Consider the following 18,737-nt stretch of genomic DNA (forward strand, 5'->3'; position numbering starts at 1 on the left):
CAAATCCTTCAGGCAACAACATTTTAATTTAATTGTTGTGATTTTGCGATTATTATTAGTAGATCTCACTCTAGGGTTTTTATTGTTAGTAAATCTGATTTAATTATGATTTTGATGAATTTTCTTTCTAAGTTGTTGAAATTTTGGGCACTTGTTGTTTGAATTTTTTTGATTTGTTGATTATATATATACAAGCCCCCAAATTCATTCCCTCGTTTTGAAGCTGCTGTTAAGCTGAAAACGGCAGCTTCTTCATTCGAGGTTGTTAGGTCCATGGTTGCAAGGAAGAATTTTTTGTAAGGCTATCTCATGTTACAGACACAACTGTGGGTATATGGACTTTGAGAAACTCAATGTTGTGTGTGAATGTTGATTGCAGGTTGTTGAAGCTGAGGAGAAAACTGCTAAAGGTTTGTTGCTGACAGAGGCAAGCAAGGAAAATCCCTCCATTGGCTCGGTGAGAAACTGTTATAATTTTATGGGAAAGGGCATATAGCTTTTTGCTACGGTGCAAAATGTGTTACTAATACCCTACATTGAATGAAACAGGTGATTGCAATTGGACCTGGTACTTTGGATGAGGAAGGTAACAAGAAGCCATTATCAGTTACCCCAAGAAACACGATCCTTTGCTCTAAGTATGCAGGGAATGACTTCAAGGGCAGTGATGGTACTAACTATATTGCTCTAAGAGCTTCTGATGTAATGGCTGTGCTCTCTTAGTTGTTTAATGAGATATGTGCTAGGTGTACAACTGAATTTTATGGATGAGTTGCCACAATGCTCAAGGATTTTGTATTGTAATTTTTTTTATCTTCAATATAAATCACTGTAGCTATGTTGTCCTTAGTCCAGTTGCTAGGAAATAATGGGAACTTTTTCGGATGAAAAATAATGAAAAGTGGTTGGGCACAAGGGGTGTTTATTTGGCCTGTTTATTTTTAGTTTATCTAAAAAACAAAGATATTTTTTTGGAAAAAAATTGAAGGCCATCATTTAGTTTTAATTAGATATGATTTTATATTTCATATATCAAAAGACATATCTTATTTTTTTTTTTAAAAACGGAAGACTATCTTTTTAATTTCAAAGATATGATTTTCTATTTAATATATAAAAAAACATGATTTTCTATTTCTCCTAGTATTTTCATTTTTTTCCAAATATTTTTTCTTTGATATTTTTTCTAAACAATATTTTGAAAATGATTCATAATATATGAAGAATTGGCTAAAAAAAAATCTATACACAAATTTAATTGATTATGATGGATAAAATATAATATAATTAAATTATATTTTTAAATAATTATCTATTTATAAAAATATGTGACTAAATTATAATTATTTTTAATAATTGGGAGAAAATATAATTATGATGGATAATTGTCTTTTGGGATAATTGTGTATTTAAATGATAATAAGGATAATTTTATTTTTTTATGAAAATAATTGTTAATATGGTCAAGGGTATTTTTGTCTTTTTATCACCTATTCCTTTCTTATTCCAATATTATTTTTACCAACCAAACACTATAATAAGTCATAATAGCAATTCATGCTCTATTCCATTCACAATACCAAACAAAGTAATAACTAGTTTATTTTATTTTCACTTTATTCTATTTTCACATAATATCAATTCTATTCCATTCCTGCCTATTTTGCGAACCAAACGTACTGTAAGAGAAATTCACACTAAATTATATAAAATAACTATGATATTATCATATTTATTGTGATCAAATATACTTTAGATACTATTCTAATAAGTTAGAATTGTTATCACATATATTATGTCGTGAAAATTTATTTTTATTTATTTTTAAGTAATAATTAAATAGAGATATAAATTGTTCTGAAAGTGATTACTTAAAAGAATGGAATAGATTCCAGAAGGTAAAAAAAGAAAAAAAAAAAGATTCGGGAAGGTTTGGGTATGGATAAGCACTCTATGACTAACTGGTCATAGGAAAGAGTAGGGCAGCAAAATTGACAATGTCACGAGACAGGACACACCGTGACATAACATGAGAAGAGTTACGGACCAAACTCCCAAAACCAATAGCTCGACAACAATTTGCTCCAGCATAAAACTAAAAGCCACTCCTTTCCACTCCCCTTTCTTCTTTTCGCTCTGGGGTCTGCTCATTAGCCCCTGCAAATCCCCTCCATTTCTAAAGAGAAAGAGAGAGTTTTCACCTGAGAGAGAGAGAGAGAAAAAGGAGAAGAAGAAGAGGTTAAACCGGAGACTGAAACCAAACCTTATCATTTCTTCCTCCTCCTCCTCTCTCTAGAGCTTCATCCAAGATCTGTTTGACTCTCTCTTTCTCTTTCTGTTTCGACGCTTTTAGGGTTTTTATTTATTTTCCACAATATACTCCAAAATGGTTAGTTCTGTCTTTTCCTTTTTTTTTTTTAAAGAAAGATTTTGGTGTGTTGTTTATGTTTGATTTCTGCCTTTTATATGGAAATTGTTGTTGGTGCAGATGTTACTAGCTCTGTAAATTCTGCTCAAATTCTGCTTCTGGGTTATTGCAGATATAGATTTATCTTGTACTCACATAACTTTTACGGTTGAAAAATTGAAGGGAATTGAGTTCTGGAGAACGATAATTGAGGAAACTAACTGAAACAAAGATTGGGTTTTTGCTGAAATAGAAAAAAAAAAAGAACAAAAAGAAAGAAGGGAGAAAAATCATCACTCAGTGTTCTCTTCTCTGTTTTAGATTGTGTTGATCTGTACTAAATTCTTTTTGACTGTTGTCGAGGGATTTGCACCTGTTTTCTTCTATTTCTGTTCTATAGTAATATATAATGCCAATTGCATAGTTGGTGTCACTCCAACTCGGAATTATTTATTTAAATATTTAAATATTTAGCCTTGACTTGGAAATATACCCAACTCGCTAAACAACCTTATTTTCCCAATTTTTTAAACTGTTATCTCTTATTAATTTTTTCTTCATTACAGAAGATGTTAATCCTTACAGATAAAATGTAAAATCATCTTTTGTAAAACTATTTAACTACATATGCATAGTGTGTGATAACATTTCTAGCTTATGTAATGTAATCTGGTTTTGTTCTTCTTAACAGCACAAACTGGGCAGAGGGCATCGGGACAAAGTCCAGCAGTTCATGACAATAACTGGAGCGAGGTAACCTGATATTCATTTGTCTTTTCAGTGTTAAAATTTGGGTACTTCTGGGGTTTACTTTCAAAATTATTGTGAATGTAGAAGTAGTTTGAAAATGGGCTGGAAGAAAAATTTATGAGCAATGTTTAAAATAAATGTATTATAGACATTTAAAGAATTAAGAGGATAGTGGAAGGATAGATTAATTGCCTACAACAATGAAAAGTTTGACCAGAGAACTTAAAAATAGGACGTTAACTATTAATGACTGTATAAGTTCCAAATGAGCCCGTCATAGTCAGCTTGGTATGCCTTTTGATAGATGTATAGGCAGCTGCCAGTGATGAATCAGATTGATGAAAACTTGGCTTGAGCCCATCTGCCTGTCTCTCAGAAACCCACTGCGATTGTGTCACTCTGTCACTTGCTTTATCTTTTAGCATAATGAGTTGACCAATGAAGAGTTGGAGTTTCCTTAAAATGTTAAAAATACATTTTCTTAATTCAAATATGTATTTTAGTTGCCACAAATAGTGTCAGTGTGAAAAACGTGACAAACACTGTTGAGATCATCAGTGGAACAAAATGGTTTTAGAATGTTGTCTTTGCTAAATGGTAGGAATCTAAGGTTATTTCTAGTGTTGTCTTGGGTCATGATGGAGTCAATTAATTGGAATGAGTTGAAATTAACTTAATTACTTTTAATTAACTTATTTATTAGTCTGTCACTATGCTCGTATCTCTTTCTAGTTATGCTCATAATAAGAAAGTTTATTAACTTTTCTATATTACCTCTCAAGCCAAACCATTGTATCTACTTGAATTTTAAATTACATTTTAATCTAAAAGGAGTTTTATTCATACATACATACACGCATGTCTGTCTCTGTGTGTGTGTTGTGTTGTGTGTATATAATCCTTAGGGAGCTGCCGTGCACACGCATGTGTATATATATGCTGTTCTATATTGCATCCACTTTTATACACCATTCTCCTGCTAAGCACTGCAGTTTCTAAAACATATAAAACCCCTCTACCTGTTAATTATAGCCACTTTTTAATATAAATTTGTTCTTACCTTTACTTACTTTCTAAAACTTGAACTGCTTCAGATTGCTTCAATACCTACCATATCATATATACCAAGAATTTCTTTTACATTTAATGTACTTTTTCCCCTTGTCTAGTCTGTACATACTGTAAGTACCATAGGTGTGGGTTATGTCCCCTTATTCTTGTTGATTATTAGTTGCAAAACTAAATTCAACATATTATTGTTATTTTATCCAGTCATGAGATGAGGGAGGGGAGGGGATGGAATGGAAAGGTAAGGAGCAGAAGGTGAGAAACCCTTCCCTTGTTTGGCTACCATTTCAACTAAAATAAAGGAAAGGAAGGGGTACTGAGCACCGCTTCTTTTCCCCTAAATTGCCCTTTTTTTTGATATGCCAAATCTGGGGAGAAGAGGGGAAAATGAAATAATAAAATTTCCTTTTATTTTGAAATGACTAAAATCCCCTCATTATTTCTTCAATATTCAAACAAAGCCATTTGAAATCTCCCATTCAGACCAGCCATTTCCTCTGAGTAGTCTTGTACTCCTCGTCTACTGCCCAATTGGCTTTCTTGTAGCTTCTCATAAACCCTCATTTGGCCTCTCCTAATCATCTTCTCACATCAACAGCTTTTTCATTTTGACCTTTTAACGTAAAACTAGAAAGCTTTTTGTTTAAAACAATGGTTAGAATTAAACGCTAGCACACCATATGTTTCTTGTTATTATCTTTGGGAATGTGCTTTTTTGCTTAACTGAGCATTTTAGTCGTTTTTAACTCTAGGCATGATTTGTTCTAATTGGTCATGTGTTATTTGATTTCAAGAATTTTTTACAAAAAAATGATTGTAATGACTTTTTTGTTACTGAAAATATTACTTTATTTTAGTCAAAGATCAATGGCAAGATTGATAATAATAATAATTGAGTTTTAGGAATTAATTGCAAGACCGATCACCTGATTCATGGAAACGTATATTAAAAAGGGTATAAATGGTACAATATATATCCTTTCCCTTCCTCATTAGTAGCTATCCAAACAAGGGAATTGTGTATCCTTTCCTTACTTTTAAAGCTCCTTTTTTCCTTTCCTTTCATTTCCTTTTGCTTCCCTTCCTAAGTTGACTCCAAATGTAATGTAAGAGACCGTCATTTGACTAAAATGAAAATTTTGTCTCTTATCTATCAATATTTTCAAGCCAAACATCGATGAGTTACTTAATGTTTGTTTGCGTTATTTGATTTCCATTTTTAATTGTTTTTGTTTTGATGATTTTATACGTTCACTTGCAATCTTGAATGATCAATTACTAGTGTCTTAAATTCAACTTGCGTCCTTTAAAGTTTGGTTAGGTTGCGGAAAAGTAGCTTATTAGAAGACACTTAAACACTTTATGGTGTTTCATTTTCTCAAAGGAGTCAAGTTACTAGAAAGTTTTTCTAGGAACCAAAAACTTCGCTTGGATTTTGGAGAATAGAATGTTGAAACCAGAAATCATATTCTGGAACAAGCATGCATGATCACCATCTACCAACTATAAAACCAGTTGAAAAAACAGCCTGCAAGTTTCAACAACCATGATTTGAACACTATCATCAAACTTGACCATGAAGATTGGGCTCTAGAAACTATTTATTAGTTGTCAGTTGTTACGTGTTGAGCTGCTTGCAGCAATGCGTGACTAGCCAGAAATTAAGTTACATGGATTCAGGTTTGGATGTTTGACGTGGGTATATGTCAATATGTCCTACTCACCTTCTACTTCGAACTTGCCGAGTTGACTAAAAAGAGTGTAACAATAGGATACTACGTGGATATGCCTTGTAAAAAATGTCAGAAAAATGTATAAATAGAATACCTGATAGAAATAAATTTCTTTTTACTTTTGTCTTGACCAAAAAACCAAAATAAAGAATTTAAAATCTTTTCCTCAATCAAATTCATTTTAACTAGTATTAATTTAATAGTTTTGTTCCATCAAAAAACCATTAAATATATATTTTTTAATTATCTCAAACCTATAAATTGAAGTTGGAATTTGTGTAATCATCAGCTAGGACAGAGCCCAATATATGTAAACATGAGGGATAGCAACAGATTGTTACTTGTTATTTTTGCTGTACCCAAACCCAATTAAAAAAATTGAGAAATCTGAACCCGTTTAAAAGAGCATCTTAATACACGTCCGGTTATAAACTTGTTAGCTGTTACTTGTTTACAACCCAAACTTGCTAATGTCATAATCCAAATCAAGAAATATCTCTTCCAAAACTCAAATTTAGTTTTAGATCTAGAGAAAACTTTGACAATCTAAAGAATACCATTTAAAAAATCTCTAACGACCATAAAAAATATCAGATCAATCACCATGAGAAATACAAAATATATTTAAATATGGGGAAAACATGCAGATCTAAGGTTCATATATTGCAGAAAGAAATAGAATGAAGAAGATAAGAATGGGAAAATGGAAAAAGAAGTTGGATATGACAAAAGAGTAAAATCAAAGCTGTTGTAGTGCTTTGGTATGTGTGCTTGGTGATGGTTATGGGCTGGTCGCAGCACAAGGAAACAATGCAAGGAGAGAGATTAGAGATGAGGAAATGAAGATGGAGAATCTTCCAAAATAATAAAGAAACAAGAGAATGGAAGTGTAATAGTGTTCTTAAAGAAAGAAAAGAAAGAATAAAATATAATGAATATATTACAATATAATTTTATCCCTATATGGGTTCAGGTAACCAGTACCCAATGGCATTTGCTAGTTCCCTAACCCGACACGGGTAGTATATCTAGTATTCAAATGCTACCCATACTCATTTATAGGGTAATTGAACCTTGTTATTTCGGTTCGGGTAAGGTAAGATACCCACTAAATATATACCCATTTCCATCCCCAACAAACCTATTTTTTTTAGTTGGACTATGACATTATCCTTTAGTTTTTAGTTTTCAAGGAAATATAGAACTTATCGAAATGGATTTATTAGCCCGATGGTCAACCACTTTTTCAAGCCCTAGTTGGAATGAAAAGAAACTCTAATCTACCTTTTCTTTCTTCTAGTTACACAAACTTGAAGTCCCTCCCACCATACCTTTCTCTGCCTGGAAAAGGAAGGATGTGAACTTGTGGTTGAGCCTTTTTTTTTTCCTTCCATATTTGGAGCCAACCCACTAGTTGATAGAGGTTTGAGAACCCCATCTCTGAACGATAGTGATAGCATTATGAAAAAACATTGACCTAATGATCTCTTTCCAACCTCCATATCTTTTCTTATTTTTAGTTTTTAGATCTCCTTCATGTGAATAAGTTGAGTCCTAATATCAGGTGTTGTGTCAAATGAAGATCTCATACCCCCACCTGTTTGTATGTGTTGACATAGGTAAGGCACCATAAAGTTCTGAGTCCATGCAACAACAATAACTACTTTGTTGAATTGCTAATGATTGCTATTGCCACTAGTGTATGCTACTTGCTAAGGAAGCATTTTCATATGCACCAAAACACTCGGGCAATAAATTCATTTGGCTATCAAAAAGAGAAAAAAAAAAGGTAAACTTCACATAGACCCATGTGGTATGACATTTTCTCACATAACGCCTTGGGGTTTTTTTTTTTTGCCAAACAAAACCTTGTGCTTTACTACTACTTAGTGTTAAATTTTCATATAAAAGGCAATAACATCCTTATAAATTTCACTAAAAGCCCAATAAAATCCTTGAAGTCTTATTTTTTGGATTTAACCCTAAATTTCCAAATTCTTCTCCAAAGAGGAGGATTGAACCTATTGAAACTTCTAAGGACAGAATCAATCCAAACAGAGAAAAATAATCAGAAAAAGACAAGCGGTGGTTTACTTGCAATAGAAAAAATTAGTCCAAGGTGGGGACTTGATTGGTACGCTAAGGACTCTAAGTGCTTTGTTGTTAAAGCAAGGGCTTCATCTAAAATTTTCTTACCATTTATTCTGAATTGGCTAGCTTCATACAAGCTGACAATGCGCTTGACATCCCTAGCTAAGACTTCCATGAACTCACCATCACCGTCCTTAAACTTGTTAAACACATCTGATACAAAATCCAATATTGGATTAGCTAGCATTCTTCATTGTATGTTAGTAATTAAAAATGTTCTCAATGGACTAAAGGTTTTAAATATAAGGGATTTATATCGATTCTCTCTCTAGAAGTCATAGTTTTTATCATCAATAAGTTTAGATAATGAAATAGAAAGGTATCTTAATTGCTCTTCAGTCTCATTCTCAAAGTGGTATGATAGTCCAAGGCGGCATAGAGAGTTGTTCAGGAGGATTTTTTCTAATTGGTTCTTAGAGCCAATAACTTGTCCTTCACCTTTTCTGTCAACACCTTTACTTGTCTAAAAAATGTTTCAAATTCCTGCAAAATGCAAAAGGAAAGCAACTTAAAGTACAATGAATTAGAAATCTTCGATCCATTCCCGCTATCATATTTTACCCCTCCATTTCAAATTAACTGTTGACTATTTTGCTTTTATATGTCTTTCAATAATGTTTTTATTTCCTTTTGCAAACACCAAAACTTTTATATTCTTCTGTTGCAAGAAAGCCTCTGCTTGTCTTTTTCTGATTTTTTTCTCAGTTTTGGACCGATTCTCTCTGGACGTTTTAGTAGGTTCAATCCTCTTCCTCTCTCTTTGGAGAAGGATTTGGGAATTTAGGGTTCAAATCCAAGAAATAAGACTTTTAGATATAATGGTTTTGTCTTTTCAGTGTAACTTATAAGAGTCTTGTTGTCTGTTTTTGGTGAAAATTCAACACTGTTACCCCTGTGAGAACATTAGTAAAATACAAGGTTTTATTTAGGAAAAAATGTACCCTAGGTGTTATGTGAGAAAATGTCATACCACAAGGGGTCTATGTGGAATTTACCCAAAAAAATAATGCCATTCATTTCAAAGAATTTTTGTCAAGGGAAAATTAATAAAACAGGTTACCCTACTTTCTTTAGAGAAATTGGATGTGAGGTTCTTGTGGCATCATTTTTGTTGTACGATTAACAAATTATTAAGAATTTTGATGTATCAGATAAAATAAGGAGGTAAGAGAATGAATAGTAAAAACAAAAGTGAAAATGTATACAATGAAAAAAAGTCAAGAAGGTGATCTTTTTGTCATAAAATAGCCTTGTTGGTATTTCTTCAATTCTTGTCTTAGCATCTAAAATGAATGAAAGCCTAATCTCCAGTGATGTCCTTGATTCCTTGACAGTGGCTTCTGCCCACAAGGGGCTTTTGGTGCTCCCAAGAGCTGCAGTGTATTGGCTTTACAATCACCATAGTGAATAATGATAAACGAGAATGATGTTAATGTGAAAATTAGCTAAACCTAACACTGATGACATGCTTCTGGAAAACAGATAGATGTTTGACTTTTGATCCATTATGTTGCTGCTGTGTCTTGATTACTTTAGCCTGTTTGTAATACTACTTTGGTGATCACTGCATCTTTATGCTTATGCCAATGCCATTTTTTTTACAGTTACTGTATTAAAATTATGGGTTTGCAGTCTGTAATCAATTTATTTGTTAGTGGGTGGTCTCCTTTTTGAGTTCTTTTTTTCATGAATTTTTATTCATTTCATTATATAATTGCAGTGAGAAAATTGCTCTTCAAGCTTTGAAGGCCAGTGATTGGCATCTTGAAGGAGCTTTTGATGTGTTCTACAGCCAGCCTCAGATTAAAAGTTACACTGATACTAGACATTTGGAAGAGCTTTATAACAGATATAAAGGTATGCTTTTCTTTTCTTTTCTCTTCCTATCTTGTACTTGCTGTATGGCTTTCTTTTGGGCCCTTAAAAAATAATATTATAAAAGATGGGGATAGAGAATTGCCTTAATTTTGTGGTTATGTTTTAGTTAGTATTGTAGATGGAATATTAACAAGAATACTGCTGAACTACTTCTCTTGGTAAGAGATATTGATATATTCTTATCTTCATTTTGGTGGGAATCTAGAAATTTATTATCTGCTGCTTAGCTTTCATATATTAATGCCTTGATTGTATTTAGTAGCTTGTACGACTCCTTTCATCAAAAATACTTACACCGATGGTTTATGCAGATCCCTATACTGATATGATACTGGCTGATGGTATCACTCTCCTATGCAATGACCTCCAGGTAGCCTTTTTTGTCAATTACGGTTTTATGGCTGACAAGTTTTGATACCTTTCCTGTGCTTTTTTATTTTTTCAAAGATAGATAAATCATTTGAATGACACAGGGAATCCTTCGATTTTTTGACAGGTGGATCCTCAAGATATTGTTATGGTATGTCTGTCACCTGAAGTACTATCTCTTGTAATAAAAGGCATTCATATGAAGAAAACTTGTTATTTTTCTGCATGTCTTTTTTCCACTTTAGCTTATGTTTTGCTTGGGTTCCAAATTGTTGTAAAAAGGTCTCAGAATCTGACTGACATTGTAGACAACTTTTACCACCTTTTCCACTGATCTTTTAACTGTATATAACCGCTGTCTTTGCTGGTTCACAATGTGAATACTATTAGTTTCAAAATTTACATACTGTAATAGTAGTAGTCTTGACAAATGGTGATGCAACTCTTTCTAAATTATTTATCAAGTAATGGTTGGATGTAAATGATTTTCCATTTAGAGTGTAGTGACAGCAAAATTTTGGCTTTAGCAAAAGCTAATGAGGTGTAAGAATGGTAGGGTTCAGAATTTTTCTTTCATCCATGCTGGCTAGCTTAGTTGTTCCAACTCCTATGGTGGTGACTGATGAAAATGATGACAGCTTTGAGGTACTTGAAGTTAAATTTTGTATGAAACTATTAAATGAAATTTGGACATCGTCACAAATAGTTAGAAGAATGGTAGGAGATTTCACAAGATGTCTTACAAGTTGTTGCTATCTGGCTTCAATATTTCGTGGACAATTATGCTGATACTGTAGTAAATTGCAGTTAGTTGTTTCATGGCACATGAAGGCTTCTACCATGTGTGAATATTCCAAGCAAGAGTTCTTCATTGGGTTGCAGGCACTGGGGTGAGCATTTGCGTCCTTTTTTTTTTTTCTAATTTTCTATCTTGAAATGATATTAGATTGTAAATTAGACCTACTATGTTGATAACACTGACAGAAAGTTATACTTTTTCATGGCAGGATAGATTCTTTGGAGAAGTTTCGTGAGAGGATATCATTCATGCGTTCTGAGCTGAAAGATGAACGTAAGTTCAATGCTCCATAGAGTGTAATTTTCAGTATTCAATAAAAAAATTATTAACTTGTCATACATGTTGCATTTGGCAGAAGAAGCTTCTTTTATTAGAGATATATGCAGAGAATTAGCTTTTGTCAAATAGGTTAGGTTTATTAATATGTTGTGACTTTAAGTAAACATATTGTGTTGTTGCTGATGGAAACTGGATTTGATCTTTGCTTATTATGACTGCGCAGAAAAGTTTCGTGAGATATATAACTTTGCATTTGGCTGGGCGAAAGAAAAGGTATACTATCTTTATACGTCAACTATCCTTTATAGCAAGTTTTCTCTAGGCAGATAGATAATTTGCTGGTAATTGATTGAAGAGTTTCAGACTTTAGATTTGATGCTTTCAGAATTTCAACTAGAATGTTAATTTGGGGAATGTATAGGGTTTTGATGTATGCAGGTACTGATCTTTTATTGTCTGTCTCAGGGTCAGAAATCTTTAGCATTGGATACTGCAATTGGTATGTGGCAATTGCTGTTTGCTGAGAAGCAATGGCCACTGGTTGACCATTGGTGCCAGTTCTTACAGGTACCTTTGAAATATATTGTGCTCTTTCCTTCCTAGTTTTGTTAGAAAAATCCTGTTTTGGAATGTGCTGCAATAAAGATATAGTCTCCAATTCAGAAGTAACCATTTTCAATTGACCTGCAATAGTAAACTGTATACTTGAGGTAATAATTCTAACGTATAATATTCATTGTTTAAATTTAAATTGTGACAAAATGTGATCTAATATTCTTTCGTAAAGTTTAATTAATATCTGATAGCTGTCTTAGTAGGAATATCTTTAGCATGAACTTATAGCTATAAAATTTAGAAGAATCAGGAAGTTGGTGTGCTATTTATTTATTTCGTTCACAAATGGTGCAGTGTTTGCATTGATGATGACCTCCATAAAATTGCACGCCTACTATCCTTTGTCCTGTCTAGTTTTATCAGATATCATGAAATTTTATGAGGTTGCTTGTATTTCTTCTGTATCAATCTCTACTTTTAGTTGTTTTTCTAATTACATTTTATGCTCTGATGCCACTTGAACCAGGCTCGACATAACAAAGCAATCTCTAGGGACACGTGGTCTCAACTTTTGGAGTTTGCTAGGGTAAGTTAAAAGCTTCAATATTGGTGCCTCTTGGATATTCCTGCTTGCATATGCAGTTGGAATCATCTGTATTCTATCAACTGCACATTAGATTAAAATTTAGTGCCACCACACTATGTTGCTCCAACTCAGGTGTAAGTGTCATCTATGTTTCCCAAACTCAGGTGTAATTGTCATACATGGATATAGATCTAAGATCCTGGCTTGTCAAAATTCAAAATCTATGATACAGAGGATGCTAATTGAAAACTGGTTAGGGGTACTGGGATCCATTTGTCCTTCTGAAACAGTGGTTGAAATTAAGTTGATGCCTTTCATTTCATTGCCAAGGCACTGATGACACATCATTTCTCTTTTCTCCAAAAGATTGCAATCTCTGTGTGCCCCCTGGCACCCCCTTTTACTCTTCAGGTATCTGCAACTGCAAACCAAGGTTTGCTTATGAGACCACAACCAATCATTGGGCAGAGGGTGTATGATGTTTTAATGCTATGTCCATACTGATCTTATATCCTTACCCCTGTTTGTCGTGTAAAAGTGTGCACATTGAGGTGAAGAGCGGAGTATGAGCAACAGAGCTTCTGAGTAAGCTGTTGGGGAGAATATTTGCTTCATTTATTTGTTTTGTCTTCTGTTCCATACTTGTCCCTGCATCATATTGATGTTTCATCCATTCATCATGCAAGTCTTGTTAATGTCTTATCATCTGTCTTGCTGAAGCTGTTGATTGGTAGGACAGACTGCCATCTATTACTACTTTCTTGCCGCTGAAACATGTTGGATCTTATTGTTGTAATCATCTATTGAAATTACTGGCTCCAATCATTTGTCGCATGCTGATTGCCTAGAAAAAGGGGAAAGAGAGAGAGAGAGAGAGAGAGAGAGAGAGAGAGAGAGAGAGAGCTTTCAATATAATGATATGCATGGACTTTCATCATTTCTAAGTCTAGTTGGAGTAGAGGGTAAACAAATGGAAATAAAAAAGTCATTGTTGGTTCTTAGTTGATCCCAGCAAATGTTTTACTACTCAGTCATGTCCATATCATAGTAGAGCGTGTGGAATGTTGTTCCATAATCTGTGGTCTGACATGGTATGTTGAAGTTTGGATGTAAAAGATGCTAGTCTTTCACGGAATGCCTTGATTGATGGTGAATTGGAATTCTGTGACTGGTCAAAATGTTTTCTACCAAGTGTCTGGTTGGGGCCGACTTTACTGCATGGAGTGTTGAAGTTTGAATATCAAAGATGCTAGTCTTCATAGAATGCCTCGACAGAGTGGGGAAACTACACATAAGTAATTCGAGTTTTGTAACTGAACAAAATGTGTGCCAAATGCAAAAGTTTCTGATTGGCAACTTATTTTTGTTTTGTTTTTCATTCCAAGTGCATTGGGGCTGAGGTTACTGAATAGCTTGTAAGAAACCATTTTGCAGTCTGTAATTAACACCTTGCTGCTGTGAATGTCAACCAATTTATTAACCTTATGAGAAAAGTAATTCTCAAGGGTTTGTTTGAGGTGGTATAGCACATGCATTTGTAAATGTCAACTAGAAGTGTGCATCATTCTGTAAATTTTGTCAAGAGGTACAGGAAATATAGTTGTGGAGTGGAGTATATGTTGAGGTGGTGCCATTAGTGGTGATAATGAAAATACTGATTCTCTTAGTATCTTCTATCATGCAGACAGTAGACCCTGCACTATCAAACTACGATGCTGAAGGTGCTTGGCCTTATCTTATAGATGAGTTTGTGGAATACTTGAACGAGAATGGCATCATTCAGAATAGCCAGTTGACTGATTGGAGCCAAAAACGATGAAGGACTGCTGGATGATAAATTGTTGTGAAGTCTTCACAATTTGTCTTGAGTGTGGTTTCTCTTGTGATGCCAATGTGAAGTACCTATTTCATCTTCTGAAACAAGATGCAAAATATCTTGTGGTTTATATGGATTTCTGGTGACATTTGGTGCACATCACATTTTCAGTCATTGTTGATATGGTAATATGCCTTTTCGTTTAAGTTAATCAGTCTTTTTTTGATTTTTGAGGCTTGAAATTATTCTCTATTTTTTTTTTTTTTTCTTTTTATAAGTTGATATATGTGATTTATGATTAAAGGCTGAAAAACAAATCTAAGGAGTTTCAAGCCAAATAAAGGGAAACACAAATCCAAGTTTGCACTTTGATTTGTTGATTTATTTACTAGATTTGAGTGAATCTTATTTCATAAGAAATAAGGTTGCCAATGAGCATTTTCTCAAGTACCTAATTAAGTTCTTATGTATACTTCCGAGTATCTCTATGGTTATTTACTAGCTGGAAGTTTGGAATTTGATTTTCTACTATTTAAGTTTGCTAGATTTAGAAAAGTTTAAAGAAGATAATCCTTACCATTTTTATTAAAAGTAAATTCAAATATAATTGATAATTGTGTTAAAAAATTTGTTGTTAATTAGGATGATGTGGCATTTTGATCACGATATAGCATGATGAGGTAGATTAACTTTTGAGTAAAATATCTTTAGCTCTTTAAGTTTTGATTGTACTTTACTTTCATTCCATTAGTATTATAAATGAATGCTTTACTTCAAAATCTCAAACTTGATTATGCAATTTAAAAATGATCAAATAAAAAAAATACCAAAATGTATCAAACCATTTGCATGCACATCATGTGGTGTGAAGGGTACATTCACTGCCATCAAAAGTCTCACAATTTTTATATTGGGATATCATTTCACATGACCTCGTCCATTTGACGTGGATTAACATGCTATTGTGTCATGGTTCATATTAATTCTTGTGAGGTATTATTCGTTTTGACTTATGAAGTTTACAATTTTGTCTCACAAATGGTACTTCACCAGTTGAAAGTGGTGTAATCCTTATAATTGCAATATCACTTTAATACATAGCCGATGTAAGGTTCATGATTCTTTTTAGGACTTCCTTATTCCTCGTCAAGAGTTTTTTTTCGATGTGCGATTGTATAACTTAATCTGTTAGTAGCATTATTTCCACGATATAAGATTCACATCTACTAAGGACCGTGACACATTGCCTCTCCCTCTTTGACACCCACTTTACTTGCTGCTTCACTGATGGCATCGTGCGCTTCTTCGACCTCGCCACTCGCTTATTCATTAGCTCTTTTTACCCCCACCACTACGACCGCTTTGGTTGGTTCTCACACGTGGTATCCAGCATTGAGATTACCCACTCCAAGCTCATTTTTGCCACCTTGGATGGCAAGATCTGCATGGGGGTCATAGACGGGGAGCCCAAGGGAGTAGGGACCACAAAGGTAACATTGTGGGCGATGGTGCTTTGGTGGACCACACTGGTTGAGCTTTTACGATTAAGATAGATTCTCAATGGTGTTTGTCTTGAAGTGAATAAGGAAACAATGAACATGCTTAACAAAGTTGATCCTTATGTGGCTTACAGTTATCTCAATCTCAGAAGCGTGAGGGAATTGATTTATAAAAAAGGTTACAAGAAGCTATATAAGCAGAGAACGCAATCATCGAGCATGCTCTGAGCAAGTTTTGGCATCCTTTGTTTGGAAGTTCTTATCCACGAGATCATGAATTGTGATGCCGCAATTCGATATGCTTTGAATGACTGTGAAACACATGATTTCTGGTCGTGACAATTACAAACATGTTGTCACAATAAATGACTGTTGGTGCTTCTTCTTTTTTTTTTTTTTTTTCTGTTGTAGATCTTCAAAAATTCTGCTTACCTAAACTGCTTCACATGCAGCATCTGGTTGCTACAGCATATTCCTCTTCGACTGAGGGTAATGCTACAATTTTTTTGCTTTTAGATGATCATGAAGTTGGTTTTATGCCCAAGCAATACAAATATCCAGATGTGCTCGTTCGATCATTAACAAAACTTGCCCAATCACTATCAATGAAACCTGTAAGTTTGTTTTCCTTTTCCTTTACATACTTGATGCCAAGCTTTCTTGTTCCTTGTGGGTAGAGGAAAATCCTTTCACCTGGCCCTTGCATAAATCTTTATATTAGGTTGACTGGATAGAGAATATCAGGCTATGTATGTGTTAAATAAATTAGAGAACCAACTAAACTTCTGTAAATTCTTGCATATACCTTAGTTTCACCATTTGCAATTTCTCATTTGTTACCAATAGAGTGGAAATTGGTTTGCAATTGTTCATGTGGAATTTCTCCAATAAATCTTCAAGATATTTTTCTTGAGAAATAAAGATTTGAACTTTTGCTTATTGAACTTGAATGCCCAAGAAATATCTCATGAGACCTAATTCTATCATCTCATATTCCTTCATCATAGCGTCTTTAAATTCCTACACCATCCTAACATCTGTCCCAGTATAAATTAAGTCATCGACATTTAGACAAACGATTAGGAATTGTTGCTTACCTTTCTATTTCACATAAAGAGATGGTTCACTTTGCCTCTTTTGAAATCCACTTTGACAAAGACGGTTGTCAATTTTGCTATTCTAGGCTTTAAGTTGTTGTTTTAATCCATACAATCCTTTCTTCAATTTATAAACCTTATCCTCTTGACCTTTCATCACATAGTTAGGAGGTTGACTTACATAGACCTCTTTTTAAAGTTCACCATTGAGGAAGGTAAATTTTACATTAAGTTGGTATACCTCATACTCCAATTGAGTTCTTAATACCTAAGTAGCTCTAATTGTTTCCATTCGAGCTACTGGTGCAATCATTAAAATCAATACCAGGCTACTGTGAATACTCTTTTGCTTCTAGTTGCGCTTTATGCTTTTGAATGCTATCATTTTCTTTATACTTGGTCTTATAGACCCATTTTAATCCAACAATTTCTTTTTCTTTTGACAAATCTACCCACTCTCATGTTTGATTCTTTTCAATACTAGTAAGTTCTTCATTCATGGCTTTAATCCAATGCTCTTCTTTTGCAGCTTCCTCAAAACTTCGTGGTTCACAACAAAAAAAAAAAAATGCTACATCACAAGATTCATAAATTTCTCTTAAAGAACTTTCCTTTCTTGGTGGAGATTTAGATTCGACCCTTACATGTGAGCTTGAAGGTTTTGATGGACTTGAATTTGATTGAAACTCCTTATCTTCAAAGGTTGTGGTTGGTTCAAGAAAGTGCAACACTTTTTGAGAAGAATTATTTTCCTTTAAATCCCCAATGCAACTTTAGCAAAAATAGCGTCTTTAAAGATTACGAGATTATTATTCTTTGATTAAGCAACTTGTCATCTTTTAGACTTATCAATATATCCAACAAATAAATATTTTTTTCCTTTCTTATTAAATTTTTCTCCATGTTGTGAAGGTACATGTGAGTATCCAATGCAGTCAATGACTTTAAAATGATTCACTTGTGGTCTACATCTGTACCAAGCTTCATATGAAGTTTTGTTCTAGATTGCTTTAATTGGTGATTGATTAAGAATGAATATAGTGGTCTTCATTGTTTTTTCTTATAGCTATTTTTTAAGACCTTTGCCATTGAGCATACTTCTGGCCATCTTTATTATTGTGGGATTTTTCCACTCCACCACTTCATTTTGTTAAAGGATTGAATTTCACAGTAAGTTGCCTTTTTATTTCTTTTTCCTTGCAATAATTCTAAAAAGTTGTTGATAGAAACTCACCCCAATGATCTGTCCTTAGGATCTTCAAAGTTTTTCCACTCTCTTTTTCAACCATTGCCTTAAATTGACAAAAGATTGAGAAGGCTTCTGATTTCTGCTTCAAGAAATAAACCCACATCTTCATTGTAAAATCATCAACAAAGAGAATAAAGTATTTGTTATTGTTGAGAGACACAATTCTTATTGGTCCACATATATTTGCATGCACTAACTCAAGTAAACAATTTAGTTTTATTCAAATAATTAAAATGTAAATTCTAATTAAACTAAAAATTACTCAACTAAAACTAATTTAATTAAAAATTAAAGCAAAAAGATAATTAGGTAAAAAATAAATTAATCAAGCTTAGGATTACAATATCTCTCACACTTCATTTAAATCTTACCTCTCTTCCTTAACTTATTTCAATGGGTTGAATTGCTAACTTAGAGTCCTTAATTATTTATAAAGGTCTCCCTACTCGTCTTATAAAATATCTATTTTAATCAAAACAATATATCCCTATGTCAATTGAA

At 33.4% G+C, this 18,737-nt stretch overlaps 1 protein-coding gene and 1 long non-coding RNA gene across 2 annotated transcripts; both read left to right on the forward strand.

The window, feature by feature from the left end:
- Positions 378-590, forward strand: LOC18594931. Its single transcript, XR_001928740.1, has 2 exons — positions 378-457; positions 550-590. It is a non-coding gene; the product is annotated as an uncharacterized LOC18594931 (long non-coding RNA).
- LOC18594929 (DCN1-like protein 1) lies at positions 2,060-14,775 on the forward strand. Its single transcript, XM_018125144.1, has 11 exons — positions 2,060-2,389; positions 3,099-3,160; positions 9,830-9,966; positions 10,299-10,357; positions 10,484-10,507; positions 11,164-11,246; positions 11,364-11,428; positions 11,658-11,707; positions 11,900-12,001; positions 12,516-12,575; positions 14,260-14,775. Exons 1-11 carry the CDS (start codon positions 2,387-2,389, stop codon positions 14,392-14,394), a joined length of 780 nt encoding a protein of 259 aa, XP_017980633.1. The 5' UTR covers positions 2,060-2,386; the 3' UTR covers positions 14,395-14,775.

Source organism: Theobroma cacao, chromosome 7 (assembly GCF_000208745.1).
Source record: "Theobroma cacao cultivar B97-61/B2 chromosome 7, Criollo_cocoa_genome_V2, whole genome shotgun sequence".
Lineage (NCBI taxonomy): Eukaryota > Viridiplantae > Streptophyta > Magnoliopsida > Malvales > Malvaceae > Theobroma > Theobroma cacao.